This window comes from Bacillus rossius, chromosome 12 (genome assembly GCF_032445375.1).
Source record: "Bacillus rossius redtenbacheri isolate Brsri chromosome 12, Brsri_v3, whole genome shotgun sequence".
In the NCBI taxonomy this organism is placed as follows: domain Eukaryota; kingdom Metazoa; phylum Arthropoda; class Insecta; order Phasmatodea; family Bacillidae; genus Bacillus; species Bacillus rossius.
This window is the reverse complement of record NC_086339.1, coordinates 35,252,689-35,274,755: the sequence shown is the minus strand read 5'-3', so window position 1 is coordinate 35,274,755 and position 22,067 is coordinate 35,252,689. Positions and strand designations below refer to the sequence as shown.

Sequence of the window (22,067 nt, the reverse complement as noted above, 5' to 3'; positions counted from 1 at the left end):
TGTAATTATGATATGACGCAGTTAGATGAATTTTGTATTATATACAAATATTACCGTATTTCGTCCTAAAATGTGTAACAAAATATTACACGGTAAAAATCAACTTAATTACGCCGGGACGTAAATAATCGGCAAAGTAATCGTTAAGATAATCGCCGATTACGATTAATCGGTAAGTACCCATAATCGCCGATTACGATTCATCGGTATCCGCATCGGTGCACCACTACAGTAAAATGTTAATTGTTGGATTGGAGTAAAATTTTGTTAAAAAGTTTCATTTCTAGTTTCCAGTTGCATTATGGCTTGTTAAAATGCATTTGGGTGTTATATGGTGTATTGACATGCTTTTCAGTGTTTTATCTAATTCCTCAAAAAAAAATTTTTCCTGTACTAATAACAGACAAACATTTTCAGAGAAAGCAAGACTTGGAAGATTCGCTGCAGGCTCATCAGTACTTTGCGGATGCAAACGAGGCGGAGTCGTGGATGAAGGAGAAGGAGCCAGTTGTGTGCAACTCTGATTTTGGCAAGGATGAAGATTCCAGCGAAGCGTTGCTCAAGAAACACGAGGCCCTCGTATCGGACTTGGAAGCTTTTGGAAACACTATCTCTGCTCTTAAGGAACAGGCAAAAGCATGCAGGGTACGTACATTTAAACTGTTTAATAACACACCCATTTGTGAGCTCTCTGCGTTAAGTCTTTCTGCATTCACTCGGACTTTTAGATTGTCCTTTTGCCTGAACTATGATTCTTAACATTAATGTCAAAATGTACTTTCACATTTTTGCTATACTTGAATACTGTTAAATAGTCTATTCATTCTAAGTTAAAGTATTGGAAACTGAACTGAATATGAGTAATAACTCTGTTTCGGTATTTCATATTTTGAATCTTCACACATGCCTAAAATCAGCAAAATTTCCATGGACTTTATTAAATTTATTATATTCGGAATGTTGTGTAAAACATTGATTTAGAGCGTGTATGGTTTAGTTTTGTGCTGTGGTAAATGTTTTCCTAATGTGTGTGTCGGTGTGTAGCAACAAGAAACACCAGTCATTGACATCTCTGGGAAAGAGTGTGTGATGGCCTTGTACGACTACACAGAGAAGTCTCCCAGAGAAGTGTCCATGAAGAAAGGAGATGTCCTCACATTGCTCAATTCCAATAACAAGGTAACCCACGTTCATCATTCGTGCAGTTTGCTGTAGAGGTCCAACCCTGTGTTGCTAGATGTATGGGAATTTCCATGTTTGCACTAAACTTAACTGTCTCATGATGCTTTACTGTAATGTTGATGAACAGATTGTGTATTGTATTTATTTTTGCCTGACATTTAGGTTAATAAACTAGTGTGTGTATAAAAGGACCTATTAATAGACAGATCATAAGCGCACACAGTGAAGCAGGTTGTGACTTAATGTACTTTTAACGCTCCAATGGTATGGTTTTCCTTAGAACCACTAAGCTTCATTGAAGTGTTGAAAGCTAGTGTAGCGGAACTTGAATGTGTGAGCGTTTGGGGATGTAGAAAGTACAGACTAAAGGAATGTAAAGGTGCGTGTGGTGTGATGTCGATCCGTGTGCCGCAGGACTGGTGGAAGGTGGAGGTGAACGACCGGCAGGGCTTCGTGCCCGCGGCCTACGTGAAGAAGATCGAGGCCAGCCTGTCGGCGTCGCAGCAGAACCTGGCGGACAAGAGCTCCATCGCGGCGCGCCAGGGCCAGATCCAGGGGCAGTACGACCACCTGCTGGCGCTGGCCCGCGAGCGCCAGAACAAGCTCAACGAGACGGTGAAGGCCTACGTGCTGGTGCGCGAGGCGGCCGAGCTCGCCACCTGGATCAAGGACAAGGTGCGCTCTTCGCCTCCGTCCTCACTTCTTCAGGCCGATGCATTGGCAAATCATTTGCCTTGTTCAGTTCTTATTCCATTCTCCGTGGTTTACCAAATTAACTTGAGCAATTACTGATACGGTTCCTTGTTGTATGCAAGGAAAAATCTATAATGTCTTCTTTTCCATAATTTTCTTGATTGTGTTGTAGTCTCTTCTCTAATAACCTCGCTCTCTTATATGTACATAAGGCCAAGTACCTAATTACTTAATCCCCTGTGGCTGAATCTGCATCGGTATGGATCAGATTATGTCATGGGTGCCTTGCAGCGTGACACAAGAAATCTTAACTTTGCAAATTGTTGAATTTATTGAAATGCATACTGTAATTTAATGCGACTTATAAGTAGTGATGAACCAACTTTATTGGTAGTATCAGTATCTTCTAATGTTTCCAAATTTCTGGATTTTGGATGTAATAGTTTCCAACCGATACTTAACAATGAACCAATATATTCAATGTGCCTGTTTAGTGTTTATAGTTCGATATGCATCTGTTATACAATTTTTTTTCTATGATTTAGGTCCTTTGAATTTATAGATACAAATTTTTTGGTAACTCTAAATCTGCTTGAAAGTTAGGTTATGTGGTGCAGTATGTAATTTATATTTATTGGAGAAACCATGGTAAGGTATTAGACTTGTTTATAGAATACCATGAATAAAAAGTATCCACAAATGCATTTTCTTTTTGATATAACCTTGAGCTGTGAAGAAATACATTTTTTTTTTTCATCTACTAATTATTTGTTTAGGGTAATGGCATATTTCTCATAAATATTGGTTTTTTACTGTGATTTTTTTTACCAAAAGTATTAATCTGTTTTGTATTTTTTGTATTGGTTATCAGCTATGTTAAAAAAAAGCGTATGACTATTTGGATTGATGTCTGTTTTTATCAGTATTGCCCATCACTAGTCAGTATTCAGTTTGAACTCAACTGCGATGTTCCAGGAGAACTATGCGGAGGTGGCTGACGTCGGGGAAGACCTGGAGCAGGTGGAGGTGATGCAGAAGAAGTTCGACGACTTCCAAGCGGACCTGAAGGCCAACGAGGTGCGGCTGGCCGAGATGAATGAGATTGCAATGCAGCTCATGAGTCTGGGCCAGACGGAGGCTGCTTTGAAGATTCAGACGCAGATCGAGGTAAAACTAGCATCATGTGTGGTCTGGGTGTAAAATTTGTACCATTTCTGTTTAGTGGTTTACCAGGATCAATACAAATTTACCAACAACAGTTATTATTGCATCAATAAATCTTTACCGAAAATTATTATCATAAAATAACGGTTAGTTTAGTTTTTACTAAATCTTGTCTTCCCACGTTAGGTTTGGGGCAATCAAATTTTGGATTCGACGAGTTCATGAAATCCTTAGGATTCTAGGATTTGCAAGATTCGTCCAAAAATAAAATAATTTTGATCATATACATTGAGATTGAGATTCTGCATGATCACATCACGACATACTATTATAACGCTACAAGAAACAAAATAGCTTTTTCAGTTCTGTCTGTGCCTCTCCCTCCTGAGGCTGGCCAGGGGAGGGGTGGAAACCAACCGTTCGGTTTGAGTCGGTCTTACACAAGCAGCAATGTTGTAACTGGTAAATTTATTTGATTACTCGTAGGGGTGCAAGTGTAGCATATTTCAATGTCGAGTCAAGTAGTGCAAAAAATCTAGTATTTTTGAGTTTAGTAGTTAACATAAATTTTTTTTTGTTTCCATTTTCTTTCAAGTTCAACTAACAGGAAAGAGGCACTAACTGCATAATAGCCTAGCAGTCCCTACCTACAGTATTTAGGATTACAAAATAATTTTACAACTGTATATTTCTATGTAATTTAGCTATTTGAATTTTTTTATAATAAATTTGTAATCAAATTAGTTAATAAAAAAAAATTAATAACTCTTTTGAAATGATGTTCCCAGGACCTGAACGAGAAGTGGACGTCGCTTCAGCAGCTGACCTCGGAACGGGCCACGCAGCTGGGGTCGGCCCACGAAGTGCAGCGCTTCCACCGGGATGTGGACGAGACCAAGGACTGGATCCAGGAGAAGGACGAGGCCCTGAACAACGACGACCTCGGCAAGGACCTGCGCAGCGTGCAGGCTCTGCAGAGGAAGCACGAGGGACTGGAGAGAGACCTGGCCGCGCTGGGCGACAAGGTAACCTGCGGTTCTGCTGGCTGGAGTGTTCATTAGTGCATCTGCATATCAGTTGTAAATACCAGAGTGGGAAGTTTGAACTGTGACGTTAATAAAAAAAAAAAAAAATTTATTTATGGAAAAGTTGGATGGTTTAAGAGTCTATTTAAGCATACATAGTGGTATCCCAAGTTTCAGAAGTGACCCAGTCCATGAAATCACATGTGTTTGCAGACCATCTTCCTCCATCCTTAAAATGTCTTTTATATTTAAAAAAATAAATAAATAACTTTCCAATTATTTTCCTGAAATCACAGTGAAATGATAGTCTTTAAGTTTTCTAAACCTGACTATTTGGTAATGGTTTATGTAATGTGTTTTAGGGATAAAAGCTTATCAGCAGGTCTGGTGAAGGGTACGTTTGTAGATACAAGGAATGCCACTTACGAATTTCTCATCTGCATTTCTTTTTAGGTTATTTCACAATTTTGCAAGTGTCAAAAATTAAATAAATTACACATAACCCATAAATAGTAATTATAGATTCAGTTATTGATAATCTCAACCCATTTTAAGTAAGTAAATGAAAAGTAAATTTTAAAATTATATTTAATTGTTTTGTTTAGTTCACACTTCAGCTCGTAGTTTAACACTAGCAAATTTTTATTCAGAGACAAGCTTTGTAAATTTTTTAGGCAAAATTTTATTTTACTGGCTTTGCAGAATATTTCCTATTATATCCTGTTGCTACCACATTAAGTATTAAATACAGTGTGGTTGGTTCAATGAATTTTCATGTGAAATTTCGAGATTTGCCATGTAACTGATTGTGTGTGGTGCCAATATCCACCAATACACATGACCGGTACAAAATGCCTCAATGTAACATCATCTTGTCAGAAATCACATAGTTAATGCACCTTTTTTATGCCATTTTCTTTTAATATTATACAGTAGAACCTCGATGATACGTTCCCGTTTCATACATTTTCCCGTGTCATACGCCGATTAATTTAGGTCCCACCGAAAGTACTATATTTACAATGGTTTACTTTCCCGGAACATACACTTATAAAATCATTAATTTCCCGTTTCATACGTTTTTACGAAGCGGAAAAGCCCAAAATTCACAAATTTTTTTGTTATATTCCTCCTGATAATCTACGTTTTAATGCTTTTATTTTGAAAAAGTTCATTGTTTACATTTGCAAACGTAAGAAAATAACTTTATCCCACCATAGATATTGATAGTATCAGGAAGACTGTGCACTTCGCTAGTAGCATCTGTGGCCAGCACCAAGCGAGACTAGTGGCGCAAACTAGCAATGATTATGAAAATGGTGCACGCGCTTTACCAAGGCACGGATCTCATATTTTGTGCATTCATTAATCTTTGAACTGAATATACCCGTTTGTTATTGTTTTCTTACGATCGGAGTGTTTTGTATTTTACGTTTCTCAAGTTAAAAATATTATTGAAAATTGTTCTGTTGCATAAAGTTGTTTGTAAAAAGAAACAAACAAGCATAAATTTCTGATTTTCTTTTTACAATAGCCTAATTTTTTTAATTTCTAATTTAGGCTTGGTGACTTTTCCTGCCCTCCAAGAAAGGACTTCATAACATTTTGTAAGGCCACTGTTTCTCATGTCAGCTTTACTTGATTATGGACTGTATTTTACATTTCTGGTGGTTTTATTATATTTATATATAATTATGAATTCATATCTTTCATGTAATGCAATTATTTACACATTATGTATTTAAGTTTAATCTGACATTGTGCTGGTATGCTAGATTAAAAAAAAAAAATTATTATTGCCATTCCCTTTTAATACACTTTCCCGCATCATACACCATTTTTGTGCCCTCCGTTGAAAAGTGTATGACAGGGGTTCTACTGTATAGAGTTTTTGCTGGTATATATGAGGAAGCTTAGAATTCACAGTGATAAAATATTGGATGTGGCAAAGGTATTATTTTTTTCATTGATTGATTAATATTAATAATTTAGAAGTTTTGAAATTTTTAAATCTTGACAGTGTTAATATTTTAGACAACTTATTTTAGTTAAATGTGTTATTGCATCCATGAACTTTGTTAACGTAAATGTAGAGGTTCCAAGAGATACCACATGTTGCTAAACGTACAACAGAGGCCATATATGAGCACTTCTATTGGATCAGCACCCGTGATTGTATTTCACTTAAAGTAAATGGCATAATTGAGTTAAAATTAACCTTATTTTGAAAGGAAAGATTTTATTAAAAATGTCCTTGGATTTTTTAGTATAATACAACTAAACCACTAAAATAACAAGTTGCCTGGTATTTGGCCAGTAAATTTCAAATATATGTCCTCTTGAACTTACTGAACGATAATTTGGAAAAGATTGTGCGGAGAAATGCAATAAAACTGAAAACATGTCGTTATAACATACAACACCAAAATGTGACTTGAATTTAATGAATTTAATCTGCACTAAACAAAATTAGTACCAAAATATTTGTGCCAAATGGATAGGAAAAGTTTAATTTTACTTTCTTTGACCTCGCATATCTTACATTACTGAAGGTATATTTTTCAAATGCACAGATATTTACTATTTATCCTTTATTTTGTGTGTAACTGTGTTTTACTCCTGTAGTACGTATTAAGAAACAATTTTTTGTGTAATATTTCTTGAACAATACACTGTCTTTATAAATAAAATTTTTTTTTTTATAAAAAATAGTCGTACTTATGTATTAACGCCACTGCAGCTACCTTTAAATATTGTGGGCGGTTTGTTGGGTTAGTGTAGCAACATTAAAAATACTGTAAAATCATGTGAACTTTTGGTTGGCTCAGGACAGCCACATCTTAAATTGGTAATTCCTTAGCAACCATAATAAATATTTTATAGTTTTTTTTTTAATGTCGCTATACTAACCCAACCAACCATCCACAATATTTAAAGGTAGCTGCGGTGGCGTTAATACGTTAAGTAGGACTATTTTTTATAAAGTTTTTTTATTTATAAAGACAGTGTATTGTTCAAGAATTATTAATAAATGTTTCTAAATACGTACTACAGGAGTAGGACACAGTTACACATAAAATGAAGGATAAATAGTAAATATCTGTACGTTTGAAAAATATACCTTGAGTAATGTAAGATATGCGAGGTCAAACAAAGTAAAATTAAACTTTTCCTATCCATTTGGCACAAATATTTTGGTACAAATTTTGTTTAATGCTGTATATAGTAAACCTACTTACTGAAATCAACTGTTTTGAAAATGACACTGATGTAGAGTAAAAGCGCAGGCCTAGTGAGTGCGGTGTCTGCGAGGGTGTCGGCAGAACAGCGTCCTGAGAGGGCCGTGTCCCCCGGCAGATCCGCCAGCTGGACGAGATCGCCAACAGGCTGATGCAGACGCACCCGGAGACGGCGGACCAGACGTACGCCAAGCAGAAGGAGATCAACGAGGAGTGGACCCAGCTGACGGCCAAGGCCAACAGCCGCAAGGAGAAGCTGCTGGACTCGTACGACCTGCAGCGCTTCCTTAGCGACTACCGGGACCTCATGTCCTGGATCAACAGCATGATGGGGCTGGTGTCCAGCGACGAGCTGGCCAACGACGTCACTGGCGCCGAGGCGTTGCTCGAGAGACATCAGGTGCGTGCGTCTCCCGGTAGATCATTATTCAATACACATACATGAAACACCATTTTAAAGGGTTTTAAATTTACATATACGTAGAGATTAACTGCCCATTTCTCCCTCCTCTTCCTTATGCCTCAAAAAAAAAAAACGAAGTTGTTCTGGCAAATGAGATACGAGAAGACACTTTTCTCGTCTCTCGACGGAGGGTTGGCTTGTGAGGGATATTGAGAAGGGGGGTAGGGGGTAAATGTAAAGGAGCGCCCGCCTGCAGAGACGAGGGTAAAAGTGATTCATGTTTATCTTGACATCAGGTGTTTTAATGTGAGTATGAATTTTGTGCTATTTTCACCAATAGACTAGACTTCTAAATTTTATTTAAGGGTTATGCTGTCTTTGTCAGTTAAGTAGTTATGTTTAATTTTCACAAATTTTTACAATGTATAATATTTACTAGTAATTAGGATTTTTTTTTTCAATTTTTGCTACATAAACCTTAAGATAATAAATTTTCAATGTACAGATTCTAGTAACCTGTAATGTAGTGTACTTTGTTTTCTTATAGAACCATCGGGCAGAGATAGATGCCCATTATGGCGTCCCGCAGGTATACTTTTATTGATAGCGGTGTGTGCGAATTTGACACTAACAAAGTTTGAATAATGTTGCTTGTCGAGTGTTTGATGGCAAAAAATAACCACTAGTAAATTATTAGATAGGGGTGTGCGAAGACCATTTGTTCAATCCAAATTGTAATTGTAGACGAAGATCTAAGTCTTCGCGGGACTTGAAGTTGAAGTCGGAGATCACTTTAAAAATTTTCTACATTAAGAAAAATGTGAAGATGCAACTTTGAGTCCTTGAGTGTGTGTTTAATCAGGTTAATCAGCACAGCATATGTGCCATACTCTATATAAGATCAATGGAGGAAACATTTAGGAAGTTAACTAACTGCCACTGCTTGTAAATAAAAAGCAAAAATTGTAAAACCAAAAATTTACTTGCAGTAGAACCTCATTATTACATATTTCAAGAGACCACGACAAAAAAAAAAAAAAAAAAAAAAAAACAGGAAAATGTAATAAAATGGAAAAGTTCAAAAAAATTTTATTGACTCACTATGATGGAAACAATAAGCAAATATACACCACACTAAATAAAATGCCAGAGATGCTTACATTTTTATATATTTACTAGTGCTTCATTATTATTGTATGATGAGAATTAATAAATCCATCCAGTTTTACAGTTCTTCACAATTTTTTAAATTTAAACATGAAATTTTAGTTTCTGCATCTTATGTTATCTTGCTTTTTAATTAACTTTAGTTTGTGTAAACTAAAATACATGTGCATTTTTTGCATTGCATGCTTTTCTTAGAATGAGAAATTTAGGGTAATATAGTAAATTTATAAAACTTATTTAACCAAAAATGTGTTTTCCCTCATATCCGTTCGGAATCTGTGAATCTGCAATAGTTAGGTTTTTTTTTTTTTTTTAATTCTGCAGCACTATGTCTGTTTAATGAATAAGTATACTGCACCTAATTAAATTTAAAAGTCTTAAAATTAAAAACAAAATTGGCATTAATATTGCTGTCTTTTTCACACTAAATGAATGTACAGCTTAAATGAATCAATCAATTCAAAATTTACGTGCACTTAGTAGATACTTACACTTGCACTTGTAGTGCAAGGATTTCCTTTGTTAATAGTGCTATATCCCCTTAAGAAGAGGCATGGTCTAAAGAGAAGGAAAAAATAGCAGTGTCTCTGGTTGGAAGGATCAGTTTTTCTCTAATTATCAATTATCCTATTGTTGGGTCACAAAAACATAAAACCTTTACTGTAGGTGATGAAATGAGAAAGATGAGTATGAGACTAAAGTAAAGTTACAGGTTGTTTCAGAAATCTATGTACAAGCTGTAAACACTTTATTGATCAATTAATGACTATCTTGAATATTTAATTTTAAAAAAAAATTAGTTACAGGCCTTTTTTCTTCAAAAGTTTTAAAATATTTACCTTTCATCTAGTTGTTAGATAGGTGACAACAATATTCAATGTGGAAATCTTGCTTGAATAATTCATCTTTGAAAAATTCTTGCTAAGTGTTAGTATGGTGTATTTTTTTACAATATGAATAGTCAAATGGAGATTTTCAAACTTAAAGAATATTCCTCTAACTCAGGAAGTACTATTGAACACTTTTTTTTTTATATCCAGAACCATCACGGCTAAACATTGAGTTCAGACATACTAATCGTAAATGAATATTTATTTTGTTAATTTTATAAGAATGTCCAGCTTCCAAAGTTTTAATATTCACTGAACACCTGCCAAAAATATTTCTCATCATTGTGAACAGAGTTTATTGAGATTTTTTTTGTTACATTCTTGTATGAAAAACTTGATACAAAGTTTTTTTTTGTATTAGGATGTGAGTTTTTTTTTTCATCAACTAAGATAAGAAATAATGGCTTTATCTTCGGAATCTTCAAAGGTTTTTTAATTTTCCTCAAGATGAATTCGAAGAAAATTTCTTTGGTTCAACTTAGATTTTCCGAAGCTTCGCACACTGATATTATTAGATATATAAATTTAACTGAAGTCCATCCAACTGTTATGTAGTGACTCAGGAAATTTGTAGCTTGTAAATTTTCGAAAATATATTTAACAGTTTTAACTTTAGGAAACATCTTAACATGGAAGTTAAAATGGACTTCAGATATCACGCTAAAATTATTTGAAAAACAAAAGTTTTCCTAATTTTTAAAAAACTATATTTCCACAATTATTTGTATGTTTTCAGTATATTAGCAATTTTATATTTGTTTTATGCAAAAGCTTCAAAAAATCCTAACACAGGAAAGGAAGAATGCAGCATTTTACAGTAAATCATTAATTTAACTTCAAATTAATGATCACTTTACTACTAAAAACCATCACTATAACACATTAGAACAAGCTTATATGATTCCCACTAAATCATACCGAAAATATGTAAATGATGTAGCAATATAAAATTATCAAAAATATTAATTTGTTTTTAGCAGCTTCAGCTGAATTACTGTGATATGCGTACTGATCAAAAACATAAGGTTCCATTTTTGAATTTATGGGGAAGAAAAAAAGCATTTTGTCAACCTCAACATTAACACTTGTACACCTGGGAAAATGTTAATATGTATAGAGGTTTGCTGGGTCATTACTTGTTTATTAAAAAACAATTCAAAAACTCAAAATAGTAGTACACACTCTTTGCACTACCCTACTAAACCTTTATTTTGTTTAAGTATATTTATTTAAGCTAACCTCAAACCTTGAAATAGGTTTGACATTTTAGTCCTCATTAATATATTTGTCTTACAATTCAAATATAATTTTATTTATAGTGTACAGTTTTAATGTATGTACTTGGTTTTACAAAGTAATATTTTTTCTGCATGCTTTGTTTATGTAACATACGAATGGCCGGAAATTGTGCCATTCCAGACGTCATAAAACAGTACTATCAGTATACAATAAGAACTGAAAGATTCCAACTGTGTTTGTGCCATAACCTTTTTTCAATATTGAAATTTTTTTTCTATTTTAAAGTAGAGATCAAACAGTAAAGGTTTATAGCAGTTAGTTTCTATCAATTCCACAATTTATATTTAAGTTTTGTGGAACTGAGATGGCGTCTATCGGTTCTTTGACTCTTCAAATTCATGGTGACAGCTAAACTATACTCTATGACATAACATTTTTATTTTATCATGAGGTGTTGGTGACATAGAAAGAATGTTTTTGTTTACCTTTACCACAAGATAAACGTTTTGTTAACGTGACAGACACTTTTTAATGTAAGGAAACTGTGTGAGGATAATGAGAACTGAATTTTAATAGCCAGAACCAAACCAACAACTGGGAAAAAAGTACAACCGACTAATCACTAATTTTTAAAACTTTATTTTTGTAAAAAATAAAAATGTTTTAATACCTTTCTCAGAATTTTCTTAGGATAAAAAAAATCTAAATCATAAATCTATTAATATGATGAACATAACTTATGAACTTATCTTATTTCACTCATGGGCGTGTTTAACGGAGAGTGTAAATGACTCTTACGGATTTCTTTTTTTTTTCATACAAGAATAGATGATTCCACGTGAACAACATTTACAGTTATTAACAAGTTATAACACTAAAGTGTGAGGGGAGCATCAGTTATTACTACTTCCTGTCCTGACCACTGCTCGTCTGAGCAGCGCACTCTCTGGCTGAATCTAGCATCGGCTGAGAATTAAATATTGACCGAAGGTCGCGTGTCTCCCGCCTGGATACGATGTCTGGCTGCGTGGTTGGGTGGACCCGAATAGTGCATATGAGAGTGAAATTAGTTTGCTGGTTAACTCTTTTTAATCATAGGCTGCAACATTTTGAGGTTTGCAAATGTGTGCTGCAGTCATTTTTGTTTAGACACCGTTTACTAATGCTTCTGCTTGTTTGTGACTAAATATGGGACCTGACAAGTTTTGGTCACACTTCCCAGACGGCTTATTTGATTACTTGCTAAGTGATAATTAAATAGGTGTATTGATATGCATGAAGAACAAATGTTTGCAGCAGATATTTAGAGTGACAGTAGTACAGCACTAATAGATAAATTTTGTATACCGGTACTGACTCATATCAAGCATGTTCAGGACTTGTGTGAAAACTTATTTTATATTGCTCTCTTTGAGTACATTGTTCTTGTTTTATTTTATCAAAGAACTAAACTTAATTTTTTTACCACAAGGAAATGAATATGGACAGTGGGTGGTATGCATAGCTTTTTCTGTTTCATGATTGTGGCCTTGAATAACAATGGAAGCCTGAATTACAATGCATGAGTCCTTTCATTCAATAAAGAAGTGGTCAGGAATAAGGCAGCTATATATGTGTATTGTGGCCTTGAATAACAATGGAAGCCTGAATTACAATGCATGAGTCCTTTCATTCAATAAAGAAGTGGTCAGGAATAAGGCAGCTATATCTGTGTATTTCAACTTTCTTTACCTTGAAGGCAGACAACATTTGTAACAAGACAGTTTTGACTTAACTTGGTCCTATTGCAGTTGAGGTGTACTTTGACCACTTTTGTCCAACACTGGACTGCTTCTTACCCATAGAACTTTATAAAGCATGTCTCGTAGCAGTATAGCACTGTTCATGTCCAGCTTTCATGAGCGAGCTGCTACAAACCACCGGCATATGTATTTTTTTTATATATTTATATTTAACTATATATTTGTTATTCCACTATATTAATTTGTTGTATTTACCTGTAATCTGAAGATGGAGCCATTCGTGGAAAATTAATCACTGTACGTGGTTATTAGTAGTGCTGTGAAGGATCCCAAAATCCAAAAAAAAGTTTTTCTCATAGTGCAGGGAAAAATCAATATTCTGTAAATAATATTCTGGACTTTTTGGTTTATCTGTGAAGGTCCCCCCCCCCCCCCCCTTGCATCCGGCAATGCAATTTTAAAGAAAACTAATACAGAGAAGACCTTATTTGTTAATACTTCAGAGGGATAAGTGACACTTGCATTACAAACTAATACATGTTAAAAAGAAGAGAGGCAGTCAAGAATTAAAAGTATATTAAAACATTGTGCTAAATGAATTTACACAACTTGAAGACTTGATAAGTTAAGGATCGGTATATTTAGAATTTTACACTTATTTTTTTTTTTAATTATTATATTTAAACAAACATTAATGACTAAAACTCAGCCTCTTCTTGTTGTCTTTTTTGCCTATTCTTGCTTTGTTTGATGTAGCAGTTAGTATATGAGATGATAGTTTATTCCTTTAGAATGTTTGTAGTTACAAATTCATATTGTTTTGGCAATGGTGAAATATAGTCTTCATTTCTATGAAAATTGGATGAAAATGAGGTAGGAAAAAAGCTGGGTGACCTTGCATTGGTCTTTAGAGATTTGTAAGTACTGGTGCTGCTGAACTGTCACTGTCCTAGGCAGAGAGCAGCTTTGGAGAAGGGCTGGGAAAATGTTCTGAAGCATCAAAATCTATCCCTGATTATTGAAATAAAATATTCTCACAGTTATGGATCAAATCTGTGCTTTATTTTTTTTTATTTTGACAGAATTTGTAGTTTGTTTGCAAAGATATTTTATATTTTTATTTTTTGTTTTTCAACTTTCATTTCTCACACAATTGTAGTTTCGGGAACACTGTGTTTTTATGCTAAATTTCTATTTAGTCACAGATAATACCTCTTTAATGACATCTACAAATGTTTATTCCAACTGCAGGGCTCCTCTAGAAAGTCTCATACTTTCTAGCCATCTGTGAAAAAACAAGAGCCAAAAAACTTTTAATATCTGGTAATTTTACATGCTTGTGTGCACCTGAACCTTGTGCTTAATACTGCCCCATCATGTAGAGTTTTAAATAATGCATGTATTTAAAACTTTGTTTAAATTGAATAAGGTATTCAAATATAAAATGAAAAGTAAAAAAAAATGCATTCAGTAGTTATTAAAAGATAAAATACTGAATAAAAATATCAATACTTTTTTACGAAGCAAAAAAAAATTATTCTGAAGAGTAATAAAACTACAACCTTTTATAGCTTTGCTACGAGCATGACTAGCGATACAGTATCTCGTTTTACACCGGTTGTCTGGATCATAAACTCTTAAGAGTGCAGCACTATTCACGCATGCTAGTAGTGACTAGTTGACGGAAAACAGCTATGTGTCATATTGCCTGCTGCGCCATATTACCCCACTCTCCTCTAATGTTACTTTGAGACATCTTGCACATAGGAAGACTTTTCGTAGTTGCGATGTGATGTGTAGCTACTAGCTACGGTAGCGCCACTTGCATCTGCTGGCAGTGCCAGCAATCAACAGTTAAGTCATTATTATTGTACCGCCAAGATAAATTGTTACATCGAGAGTATGGTCTGTACAGTTCACAGCTACACACTACAGCTAAAAGCTTTTCAGTGTACATTCTATCTAAACTCACGCTACAAAAATTTTTATATTCTGAGGGAAGAGATGGAAATAAACTTGCGGTCAACCGCTTATCTGTTCATCTATTATTGGTTTCACATTTTCTAGCTTGTGTTTTTCTCTGAAGTTCGTCTTGTAAACTGATCACTAAATTTTCACATTCGACCACAACAATGTTACTTAGAACATCTCGAGAGACATTATTTTGCCTGCAAAATACCCATAAGCCCCAAGAATTTTTTTTTTTTTTTTTAATGTTATGAAGGACATTTCAGAAATATTTTGATTCTGCAGGATTATTAAATACTGTTTATTTTATTTCACTAAATTTTTTTGTGGCCCCGTCCAGATTCCAACGGAAAAAATTCTTCTCGCCCAATATTTTTCCAAACTAAAGAATCCAGTCCCACCCTAATTATTAGTGAATGGTTTTAATGAATTTGGTCAAAATGTCAAATATTTGAGACCTAATCTGTTTTCATACATTCATAAGTGCTTAGTTGCAAGATAATTTAGCTGTTTTGATAGTGTAATACTATTAAATAGATTAAATGGATGGTATTTTGATTTTGGAGAACATAGGTGTACAAAAAATGCCATAATTTTGTGTGTGTATTTAAAATTGTTGCTTGAAGTGTGTTGTGTGTTTGCCCACTTAACAGAAATCCTAATTCTTCTTAAAATTTTTAATACTATTTTATTTCTAAGGCATGATGCATTTTTTTAAGGTTTTGTTTTTGTTTCCCCCAGATGTGCTTTATGAGATATAAAACTTGATGCACTAATTTTGTCTTAACAAAAATTGATGCAGTGTTAACACCTGTTGAAATCTATGCAAGTTCGTACTTTTTAACAATTAAGTAATTTAAGCTGTTAAAGTTTTATCGAAAGTGTCCATGTGACTTGTTTTCCTAGAATTATAAAATTCATTACAAAGTTACTTATCAATCATAAAGTTGATATGTAGGCATTCAAAAAACCTAGTTTGGAGTGTTTTATGAGAGCTAGGTAGTGAATAAAATTATGTATGTTGCAAGTATCCCGGAAAATTGCAGTCTTGCACAAGTTATTGTGTTAAAGCATCCTTTAATTCCACATTGAAAACAAGAATACAATTTTTATTGATAATTAAATCTCTAAATAAGTGTTGCTAACTGAAAATACATAGTAAATTTGTGTACAATAATTTATGCTTACACAAGATAATAGGTGCTGTGCTAGGGTTTCTTGCATATTTTCTGAACTTTGCTACACACATCAAAAAGTTCAGAAGTACGCAGAATTTTATGTCAGGCATTATTAATTTGTATCTACTGAAAATATGTATAGTTTACTTTCCAGCCAGCTCCAAACCAAACATTATCTTAAAAATTACTGTATTTTTGCTGTCACATTTGGGAATCTACTTTTCACTAAAACTGCACCTTAGTTTCACTCCTCAGTTAGGTAAAGGCCTAAATATTTGCAATTTCATGCTTTTTTTTTCTTTCTACAGCTCTAGGAGATCATAAAAATGTGGAGGGTTGGTTATATTTGACACATTAATATAGCTTTTTAAAAGTAAAATTCAAAAGTTGCATGAACCTTTAATATTTTGGGCATTGTAACTGGCAATGTGTGAATTTGAGACATCCATCAATCAAGAAAAGAGCGGTCTTCCATCTGAAAGTCTGGAAGGAAGCTGTAAATGATAACATAAGCATTTATTGCATTTATCAACAGTTTCTTTCTATTATCAATTCAGTGAATGGCTTTATTTTCAAGATCACATTCTTTGGTAATTATTGTATTTAGTTGTAGTATTTAAATATCCTCATGAACTTCTTGAAGATTGAGTAGGCTGACTATGTTTTGTTTCTGTGTGTGTGTGTTATTTTTTTTTTACCTTTAGTAATTTACTGTATGTGTTCTGGATTGAATAATTACTGAAACATTTTAAACTACGGTTACCCTAACCTTTCAGTTCACAAACAATTTCCTGTATTGCACATTAAACAGACGTTTGTGAAAAATCCCGTTATATCATTTATGAAGAGACCTAAGCATTTGTACTCTATGCAAAGGAAAATTGTTAGGTAATTCTTATTGAATCTGATCGAAGAAAAGGTTAAGGCTTGTAAAAGTATTTGAAAAAGAAGCTGTATGAATAGTGCTGGGTTTCCCAGCGTAGCTGTTTTCGTAACAAGTGTTGGTCTGTTGTCAACCATTTTGCATAGCTTACACATTTACTAATGCAGTTATAGTTGGTGCTCGGGGACCTACATCATCTTGCAGCTGAGACACAAACCCTGCAGGTGGGGACGATGCAGCAGGGTTGTGTTGTGACTGGTACGTCACCGCGAACGTGCGATGTGGTTCCAGGAGCACCGCACGGAGATAGACGCGCGGGCCGGAACGTTCCAGGCCTTCGAGCTGTTCGGGCAGCAGCTGCTGCAGTCCAACCACTACGCGAGCGTCGAGATCCAGGAGAAGCTGGAGAGCATGGCCGAGGCACGCCAGGAGCTGGAGAAGTGAGGCGCCTAACTACATCTGCGCGTGATGCATAGTCTCACCGTGGCCAAACTGTGTCATATATTTCCATTTTAAATTTCTATGGCTTGATTCCATCCTCTCTATCTGGACACGACAGATGCGGAACACTTGCTTCTTCGCTGGACCTCTGATAGTGCAGTACAAGAGTTGCATGTAGCGCACGTGTTCTGTGCCTGCCTTATTCCATCCACCATCGGGCCTTGTGTATAATGACTGGTTGTGTAGGTTAACACTAAATTAAATAGCCTGGAAGCCCTCTGTGTCCAGTCCACTTGAACTCTCCATCAGTGTTCTGGCCTTCATCGTCCGCTAGCACATTGCCACACTAAGAGCTGGCTTCTATGCTTTGTGTTGTATGTTTGTTCCACTCAACGTTCCACTGGCTAAGACTCTTTAGGCACCAACAACAGGCAGAAAATTTATCATGTATATGAAGAAGTTCTACTTTATGAATCAGAATCTAAATGGGAAATTATAATAAAGTTAGAATTTTAAGTTTTAGTGTAAAGAAAAAAACATTGACAGCTAAGAACACCGATTTCACAAGTTGACAAAGGTTGGTTGGTAAACTGGGGGCATGTATTGTATTTTCTGGCAAGACAAGAATTGTATGCAAGTTTGAAGAATTTAAATCTGCTTCTCTTCTTATACAGTAGGTAGTTGGCATGTTCACTGCTGTTGCATGAAGTCTACTCACACAGTGGCACTAGGACTACTGTTCCAATTAGTGTTGGGTCCAAAAACTGTAAATTTAATATTCCAGTACCAAGGGAAAACTTAACAGACAAGTCTTTCCCTGGTGAAAATACAGTAGACTTTAAGTTTCAGGGGGGACGTGTCTTTCTAACTTCCCTGTAAGCCCCTTGTGACATGTGAAAGAAAAGTTCATAAATTTTAGAAAATTACTTTGGCTTAGGCTGGTCGCAGTCTAAGTTGAATCATGTCTTTTTGGCTATGTGAATTTATTTTCCTATTTTCATTAACTGAAAAGGTACCTTGTCTAATATGCCATATTTTCAATGCCTGAGACTATGCTAAATAGGTTATGTGTTGCAGTGCAGACAGTGGCGTAGTCAGGATTTGTGTATGGGGGTGTGTGAAGAAGCATGGCCCCCCTGTATTAAATTTGGGTGGGTCCAGGGGTTCTTTCCCCGGGAAAATTTGGATTTTAAGGTTTAAAATAGTGCTATTTTAGCAGTTTTTGGTACTTAAATTTAAATATTGTAATGGTAAATTTTTTATTAATCTTAATATAAAATTTGTTTGAGTGATGAATAAGAAATTAATTAAAGATTTGGTGCTAAAAGGGGGGGGGGAAGGTTTGAACCCCTAAAACCAACCCCCCTCCTGGCTAAGCCCGAGTGCAGACGACTAAAGAATGTGTCAGGAACAAGTAGACACTGGGGAACATAGTGGAGAGCGAGCGGCAGCGGTAGTTGTGCCGTGCAGGGCGTGGATCGCGCGCCGCATGCAGCTGGACCAGTGTCTGGAGCTGCAGCTGTTCTACCGCGACTGCGAGCAGGCCGAGAACTGGATGTCCGCCCGCGAGGCCTTCCTGGCCGCCGAGGAGGTCGACTCCAAGGGCGACAACGTGGAGGCGCTCATCAAGAAGCACGAGGACTTTGACAAGGCCATCAACGCCCACGTGAGTGTGTGGGCTCCTTCCCCCCTCGGTGCTCGGTGCCCTGTTCTCGATTAGATACAGTAGAATACCAGTGCCCACCGACATCATTGTTCATCAGGCAATTGAGATGATCACAGGTGGATTGTGGATTGCTCAAAGAGAAACTACACCAGAACTCCGAATACATTCTTAAAAACTTTCGAAAATCGGAACTGTTGACACTAAAACAAATGAGAAAAAAATTGAAAAGATTGCAATGAACGCTTATAAAACATTATTTTTTAATGCACCACATATTTTTGTATGGGCTTTAATACTGTCAATCGCAAAAAAGTAAGACTTTCCGTTTAAAAATGTAGCAGTAGCTTCTGCGACGTAGGTAGGCGTGCGAAGCTCAGCCAACCCCAATTTTACTTAGGTAGAGATTTTACGAATGCAATCTGTTGAACTTTGAGCATATGTAAAATCTGGGCTTCTAGTGTATTGCCAACTGCTGGAGAAAGTCTGGAATTGTAAACTGTAATGCTGACGAGCTCACTGCAACTACATCATACCAGGATGTAAGCCACACTACAGCACAAACAGGCGAAAGCAATGACATTGACCCAGAAGTATGGCAATAAGTGGCAAGCCTCGATGCAGTTTGATGCTGTTTAATTCACAGACTATGCTTCTGTTAATGATAAAATACCGGTAGTAACTAGAGATGTACGAACCTGCAAATTTTTAAGTCGAGTCGAGTCGAATTATACAATAATTAGTTTGAGTCGATTCGAGTCGAGTTTGTAGATCATAAATTCAAGTCGAGTCGATTCGAGTCTGAATTTTTATTTGAATCTTTGATACTTAAGTCGAGCTTGAATATTTGCACTTTACTGCTAAGAGTCCTTAGACTGGCCCACGTAATCAAATATATTTAAAATACAAGTATTAATACAAATAATTCATTTAGAATAAATTCTTAACTGATATAATACAATTCAATAATTGAGGTATAGAGCATAGAAATAAGTATTTTCTGAATTTTTAAATTTTATTTAACAAATATTGCTCAACTATGAAAATTAAAAAATTTGATATCTCCTAAAGTATTTGGAATTTCTTATATCTGCCGGCTTTAATGAAAAGAGGAATTTAAAGAGCATATAATTAAAGTATTTTCAGAATTTTTAAATTTTATTAAACAAATATCGCCCAACTATGAAAATTAAAAAATTCAATATCTCATAAAGTATTTGGAATTTCTTATATCTGCCGGCTTGAATGAAAAGAGGAATTTAAAGAGCATATAATTAAAGTATTTTCAGTTTTTAACATTTTTTTTTCCGCAAATACCGCTCAACTACATAGTTACCTTATTTTGGACCGAACGAGTTAGCTGCGGCTTGCAGCATTCACAAGTCAATAAAAAAATGAATATAATTTAGGCTTGTTGGCGCGAAGGTTAGGTTACGTTTCACACAATTATTAGAACATTTTTGAAAACTTTCACTTATGGGAAGTGTAAGGCCGTGCTACAATTAACGCAACATTACAATAAACGTTCCCATAACAAATATAATACATTTAAAGATTATTGCTACAACACTAACGCCGTTTCGTTGCCGGCCAATCACAAGCTGGCACTTCCAACCAATCCATGCTTTTGTATTTGTATTGAATAGTTATACTTTATAAAATACTTTATACTTCATAATTAATTTTAACTTGCCACTTAACTTGGATAGCAAACAATTATACAAAATGCAATCTCGCCGAACGTAATAGTGTAAAACAAACACGGAAAAAAAATTCATGTTCGCCAACCTACACTTCCTAAAATTAGTGGAGCAAATTTTTTTTTTAACTGCCATTTCGTGATTGGTGGCGTATCAGTCACAAACATGCGCTCTTTAACACAAATATAACGCTACCGTTAATTTATTATTGTAACATTGCGCCGATTGTAGCACGGATTTACTAAAAAAAAGTAATATTTGGGCCGATATTATGATTATAAAATTTAATTCGTGTTTTGTTTATTAAAAATGTGTTCGTCTTCTTTGCTATGTGGTCACACCTGTTAAGTTGGCAATATGTAAAACTAAAATATAAATAATATGGCCGATTGTCGTCATTGTTTGTAAGTACGTGTTTCGGTTTACGTACTTATTTTTAGTGTCGGCCGAAGTCACGTAAGGAGATATTAAGAATTGTAATTCAATTTTATTATATTTTATCATCGAGTTTTACCCCATTTCCTTTCGAGTTTCGCCCCGTCGAGTAAAATAAACTGGAATGCCGAGCCGAGCCGAGCTGAGCTGATCTACTCGCTTGACTCGACTCGAATTTTCGAGTCTTGGCCCATCACTAGTAGTAACACCACCAGCATTGACTTACAGCGATATCATTAGTGAAGTCATTCAATCACAGTCATCAAAAGCTGTATCAGAAGTTGATTTTGACTGTAAGAAGCCACCTGTGGCAGTAACGGAAGCTATCCTGAGGTTAGAAAAACTGAACATGTTCATTTCTAAATTCAAGAAGGTTCGAGAAGAGATCAGGAAATCTTTGTACGACATAACATTTTGTTCAACAATCATTCAAAATCAAAAACAAACCGAAATTACAGATTTAAAAAATAAATAAATAAACTTAAGTTTTGTAGATACTCAAATATTTTAATTGATGTCAGATTTTCACCAAATGATAAATTTTTATCATATAATAATGCTATTTTTAGATTTTTTTTAAACTTTTTTCTTTTCAGTACAAAGTACAAAAACTTGAGGTCCCTGTAAGTAATCAGCAATGAGATTCTACTGTAACTTGAATACACGTATTTCATACTGCTAAATTGCATGTTACACTGAGTATAACTGAGAGGACAAGGTTTACCGGCCCGGTGTTATCACGATCGTGTACTGGCTGCAGGAGGAGAAGATAGCTGCCCTGCAAACGCTGGCTGATCAGCTGATCGCAGCGGAGCACTATGCCTCGGAGCCCATAGACGAGAAGCGTCGCCAGGTGCTCGACCGCTGGCGTCACCTGAAGGAGGCTCTGATCGAGAAGCGTTCTCGTCTCGGTGAATCCCAGACCTTGCAGCAGTTCAGGTGAGTCCTCCTGCTAGCAGGAGCTGTAAACGTTTGTTGTTGATCCCACGCTTTAGGCTTGCTTTTATGATATATTTATTTCAGGATTGCTACAGGTCTAGATAAAAGGTCATATC

General features: G+C 35.3%; 1 protein-coding gene across 1 annotated transcript in view; it reads left to right on the top strand.

Moving 5' to 3' along the window:
- Window positions 1-22,067, top strand: part of LOC134537837 (spectrin alpha chain) — a 99,423-nt gene that overhangs the window by 37,421 nt on the left and 39,935 nt on the right. Inside the window, exons 18-26 of the mRNA XM_063378695.1 lie at window positions 418-645; window positions 1,045-1,179; window positions 1,597-1,857; window positions 2,851-3,042; window positions 3,828-4,064; window positions 7,422-7,703; window positions 17,065-17,213; window positions 18,685-18,880; window positions 21,773-21,951. Coding sequence (XP_063234765.1) covers window positions 418-645; window positions 1,045-1,179; window positions 1,597-1,857; window positions 2,851-3,042; window positions 3,828-4,064; window positions 7,422-7,703; window positions 17,065-17,213; window positions 18,685-18,880; window positions 21,773-21,951 — 1,859 coding nt within the window. The remainder of the gene's footprint in view (window positions 1-417; window positions 646-1,044; window positions 1,180-1,596; window positions 1,858-2,850; window positions 3,043-3,827; window positions 4,065-7,421; window positions 7,704-17,064; window positions 17,214-18,684; window positions 18,881-21,772; window positions 21,952-22,067) is intronic.